The 5,432-nt window shown below is 40.6% G+C and overlaps 1 protein-coding gene and 1 non-coding gene across 2 annotated transcripts; both read right to left on the bottom strand.

Moving 5' to 3' along the window:
* Positions 1 to 706: 706 nt before the first annotated feature.
* Positions 707 to 836, bottom strand: LOC128488299 (small nucleolar RNA SNORA35). Its single transcript, XR_008353723.1, has one exon. It is a non-coding gene; the product is annotated as a small nucleolar RNA SNORA35 (small nucleolar RNA).
* Positions 837 to 939: 103 nt separating this feature from the next.
* Positions 940 to 2,607, bottom strand: LOC128484117 (piggyBac transposable element-derived protein 4-like). Its single transcript, XM_053460436.1, has one exon. It carries the CDS (start codon positions 2,605 to 2,607, stop codon positions 940 to 942), a length of 1,668 nt encoding a protein of 555 aa, XP_053316411.1.
* Between the last annotated feature and the right edge of the window lie 2,825 nt (positions 2,608 to 5,432).

Raw genomic sequence — 5,432 nt, 5'->3', positions numbered from 1 at the left:
TTTCAGGACAAGAAGGGCTTTCTTCAGACACCAAAAATTTTTTCATATGATGTAATTTCCTATAATAAAAATAATAAAATATGACGAAAAATTGAAAAAAAAACACATTTTCTCACTTTTATTTGAAAAATCTTTTATTCATCATAAAAAACTACTGAAAAAACCTGCTAAATAGATTCTACTATTTGTCCCGAGTTTAGAAATACCCAATGTTTTTATGTTTTTTTGCTTTCTTCTACACGTTATGGGGCAATAAGTACAAGTAGCGTTTTGCTAATTCAAAACCATTTTTCTCTGAATCTGGTAATTCTGTCTCTATGTGGTATTTGGGGCATCTTTGAAGCCAGCAAATTAAATTTACCCCACCAAACCATATATTTTTGAAAACTAGACACCCCAGGGTATTTTAGATGCTGATAGTTTAACCCTTTCCATGCACTAATCCTACCACCAACCCTTGTCAAAGTTTGGGATAGTAATTGTTTTTGGTGTTTTTTTCACATACTTTGTACTTCAGGTGTGAAATTACAGCTCCTGGTATATGTTGCTGTCACACAACACCCCGATATGTGTCCAGCAACATCTCCTGAGTACATTGATACCCCACATGCATGGGTTTGTCAGATTGTTTGGGGGTAAAAGGGCCACATTTGGAACATGAGCAATTCAAGTTCAGTAGGAATTTTACATCTGGGTAAAGAAAAATGCTTGTACCCAACTATCAGTAGGGACAGGTTACAAGAAAGCCTGGCCTATCTCCAAGAAGGGATTTGATCTAGCACCTTAAGTGGTCCCTCATGCCACGGAATGGACACAGGGTTCACTTGACAGTGCAAATAAAAACGCTTAAAAATGGTGGAGCAAATAAAAGCTAAAAAACAGTAAATGTAACAAAAAATAAAAAAAAAAATAAAAAAATGGAGCAGGAACAAAAAAAAATTAAAAATGGGAAACTGTGTGATACAGCTTGAAGCAGTCACCGACACAGAGTGCAGGTTTTCCAGGGCAATCTGGACAGTAAAATGTGGTGTCCTTTCTTTGCCCCCTGCTGTAGCATACCCTGCATCTCTTTTGGGGATTCTGCTTCTTTGCTGTAGGGGGGATTTTAAAAATAAAATGGGTAGCCCCAATTCTGTTGGTTCCCATCACTACTTGGGGACCAGGTGCATCACGGTACAAGATACCTGAAATTACTTCGAGCTGAAACTGCAAAAAAGACAGCTTCAGCCCAGTGTCTGCTTTTTTGTGCAGCAAAAAAGCGTTATAGGTTGCAATTTGCATTAGATAAATTGCAACCTTCTTGTACCAGGCCTTTGTCTTCCTCATAATGAGGTAGGGCTGTAGGAGTTGATCTGACAGATCAACTCCACCCATGTGCTTGTTATAGGCCCTGATACACACTGGCTTTCTAGTGACCCCAGCTCTGCCACGGACAGAAACCTCCACGGTTCTTTCATCGTGGATGGTGCTCAGCATGCACACCTCTTTTCTGTCCTTGAACTTCAATGCCAAAAGCTCCTCTTGGCGTAGAGCTGAGGTCTCCCCCTTTCCTAGCCGGGTTCGTACCAGGCGTTGTGGGAAACCCAAGCGGTTCTTTTTTATAGAACCGCAAGCTACCGTATCGAAACAATACAGCAGCTTGAACAAAGGGACGCTTGTATAGAAGTTATCTACATACAAGTGGTAGCCTTTGTTCATAAGGGGGAATATTAGGTCCCAAACAATCTTGGCACTGGTGCCCAGATGATCTGGGCAACCTGGAGGGTCAAGGTAGCTATCCTTACCCTCGTATACCCGGAAGGCATGAGTATATCCTGTCTCGCTCTCGCAGAGCTTATACACCTTCACTCCATACCTGGAGCGCTTGGAAGGAATATACTGCTTGAATCCCAACCTTCCTTTATATTTCATTAGGGATTCATCCACGCAGATATTCTTTCCAGGTGTATAAACCTCTGGAAACCTGGCAGCGAGATGGGTAATCAGGGGGCGGATTTTGTACAGCCTATCAAACTGGGGGTCCTCCTTAGGGGGGCACAGGCTGTTGTCGCTAAAATGCATGAAACGAAGAATCATTTCATACCTTTGCCTAGTTATAGTTTGGGCAAAAATGGGGGTACTAAAGATGGGGCTGGTGCTCCAGTAGGAGCGGATGGAGGGCTTTTTTATAATGCCCATTAACATTGTGAGTGCCCAGAATTTAAGAAATTCTGGCACGTCAATGGGAGTCCATGGCTGTTTTGCCCAAAAAGAATTAGGGCTAGCAGCACGGTGCTGCTGGGCATAAATGTTTGTTTGTGTGACAATGTCTCCCAAGACATCGTCTCCCAAAAAAACCTGCACAAATTGCAGTGGAGTGAATCCTGTAACATCAATATTGATGCCAGGAATTCCAGAAAAAGGAGGGATAGCTGGCTTGTACCTATTAGGCGCTACCCATGCCTCTGGTGCACTGCCACGACTACGTGTGGGAGGCGTCCTAACAGCCACAGATACATCACTAGATGTATCTGTGAACTGACCAACGTCAAAATCTGACGCTGTATCAGTGGCCTCAGAATCTGTGGCCAAAAAGGCATACGCCTCCTCAGCCGTATACCGCTGCATGGTAAGAATTGCAGCAAAAATAGTGGGGAAGGAAAGGGTTAATGGCTATAATAAAAAAAAAAAAAAACTAAAAAAAAGTAAAAAAACCTAAAAAAATGTAAAAAAAAATGTAAAAAAAAAAACCCCCCAAAAACAATTGCCACTATGCAAGATCACTGTTTATGCAGTGATCAATGGCAATGAAGGGGTTAATATTATATGGGTGGCTCTTATAAGAGCCTTTGGATCAATATATATATATTTTTATTAGGGAATACCTGAACACACCGATCTGTCTCTCTCCCTCACTAGAAGCAAGTGAAGGAGAGGGGCAGATCCAATACTGATCAAAGGCAATGTTTAGAAAACATTGCCTTTGATTTATCAAATCATGATCACTCTTATGAGTGATCTGACCACTAGGGGTGTTATTCACTGGATGTCCATGACATCCAGCAACACCCCCCCGATGATGTCATCAGACTCCGCCCCCCGGCTTGATGGGCGCCGCCATCTTGAAACACCGCGTGTGTTTCGAAGACACCGGCACCGGGAAGGTAAGTTGAGCATTTAGGAAGCGATCGCGAGTCGCTTCCTTTGCTAAACAGGTGTTGTAAAGATGCCTCGATACTGAGGCATCTTAGCAACACCAGCTAAGCAAAGGAAGCGACTCGCGATCGCTTCCTAAACCCGTTTTTCGGCGGCGGGCGCCGCCATGTTTGAAAGACGTGCAGTCTTTCAAACATGTTTTTTTTTTGCTCCTAGGAGCGATCGGGGGGGGGGCGGGAATGTTTTTTTTGAGTTTGAGTGAGTGAAAAAATCGATCACGGATCGATTTTTTCACCCGTTTAAAGACGTGCCGGTCCTGGCACGTCAATTGTCATAATCGTCACGATTTTCAGTGACGTGCCCGGACCGGCAATTGTCACGAAGGGGTTAAACCAGTACGGCTCATCAGCCACACAGGCTTGGTCTCTTCCAATTTTCGCAGTTGCAGAAAACGTATAGTCCTCTTAGGCGCTGGGACTGTGACCATAAACCGCAGCTGTGACTAAACAGAATATTAATCCTTATTAATCACCAGAGAAATTGAGGAATAAACCACTGCCAGTTGATGACCAAGTTAGCACGTCAGGTAGGTAACACTCATCACATGGCATGGTCTCTTCCAATTTCCGCTGTTGCAGATACCAATATGAATCTTCTTAGCAATCCATTCCAGGTGGGAGTGTAGGAAAGTTCCAGATCTTCTCCTTGTCTGACCCTGGTTGAAAAGGAAGTAAGAAAGTGCCACCTCTGTTTATCTGCTTGATATCAAGTTGTAAACATGACCAATGAATGAGAGGGATACAAATAATTTCTGCATAGGCCAGCAGTCATATCCCCCTTTCCCATTGGTCCAGGGGGGAAATCAATTGACAAATACAAAAACCACTCAATTTAAAGTGTTAATAAGAAAGGGTGGTCATATATTGCAGCATGTTCAATGGCAATAAGGAATTAATGATATACCAGAACAAATTATTTTTTCATTATCTCTGGCAACAGCCTGTTAGTGCTTGCTTTTGTGTCACTTGATGATCATGTTCCAAGCAAAAATATGAATATATATACTTTATAATACTTTATACATAATATAAATGATATATTATATAAATATAAGAGGGTTTGGTCATTAAATTGTTCTATAAACATTATTTCTAAGGCTACATTTAAGTTCCACAAAGTATACAGAACAACATGGAACCCTTGCACCTAAATTTAACTATACACCTAAAGGATTGTGTTGCTGCTAATTCATTGTTGAGCTGCAACCTGCTAATTAAAGACTCTTTAAGTATTCTTGTGCTACTGAATGTGATGAATTCCTGAAGCTTGTTAGGATTATTTAAACACTCTCATCCAAAATCCAGCTGGAGTTTCCTGCTTCATTTTAATGTATCTTAACTTGGGTAAGGCAAATACTGCTTTAAAATATTAAAATCAGGTTTAACAAAAGTTTGAGGACATATATTAGGTTATCCTTCACATCACATGTTAAAGGAAATGTCAGCATCTTTTCGGTTCTATAGATGTCCTGGACTTTATTAACATCAAAATCATAGCCTTTTATTTGTCCTTACTGGCACTCTGTATGACCTTTGTCTATGTTTAGCAGCCCAAACATTTTTTTAGAGACCCAAAATACATTACACCCTTGGGAATAAACCTAGTCCATTTATAGGCGGAAAGCCTACTAAGAAAAAAACAAACACAGCCTTATACACAGCATACCAAAATTCATCTCAATGACCTTTGCCAATAAATTCGCTACATTTGACACTAATATGTGACACCTTAATTCTTACATTTACAACCTGACAATCTTTCCAATGAACCCAAACCTTCTGATGGAAACTTATTTGTTATCTTATAAGTCCCCAAAGAATCATACATTTCAAATACTTGATTGTCTCTCTTCTTATGTTACAAAATATCTTTGTACTCAATGGACATCATGATCTTGCAAAATTGTTGATCCATTATCTTTGACCGAAGGTTGAGAGCGCCATCTTTATAGGTATTTTAAAGCACATGACTATTACTTGAGCAAACTATGCCTATTTTCCATAGTACTGTAAAAACAGAAGGAATTGGTCATTTTGGGAAAGTACTGATCTATCTGAAGAGTGATCTGTAAAATGCCATTATTTTGTGCAATGTGGACTGTTATGCATGACACTTTCATCAACATGATCCCCTTTTCCATGTATGAAGTCCCCACACTAGCAAATGCTGGGTTATTGTTTAAAATATAGGTTTTTGGAGCACTGTTGTTCAGTACTTATCAGTACCATGGACAGGGA

This window comes from Spea bombifrons, chromosome 3 (assembly GCF_027358695.1).
Source record: "Spea bombifrons isolate aSpeBom1 chromosome 3, aSpeBom1.2.pri, whole genome shotgun sequence".
Lineage (NCBI taxonomy): Eukaryota > Metazoa > Chordata > Amphibia > Anura > Pelobatidae > Spea > Spea bombifrons.
The sequence above is the reverse complement of the archived record's forward strand: the minus strand, read 5'-3'. Positions and strand labels throughout refer to the sequence as shown.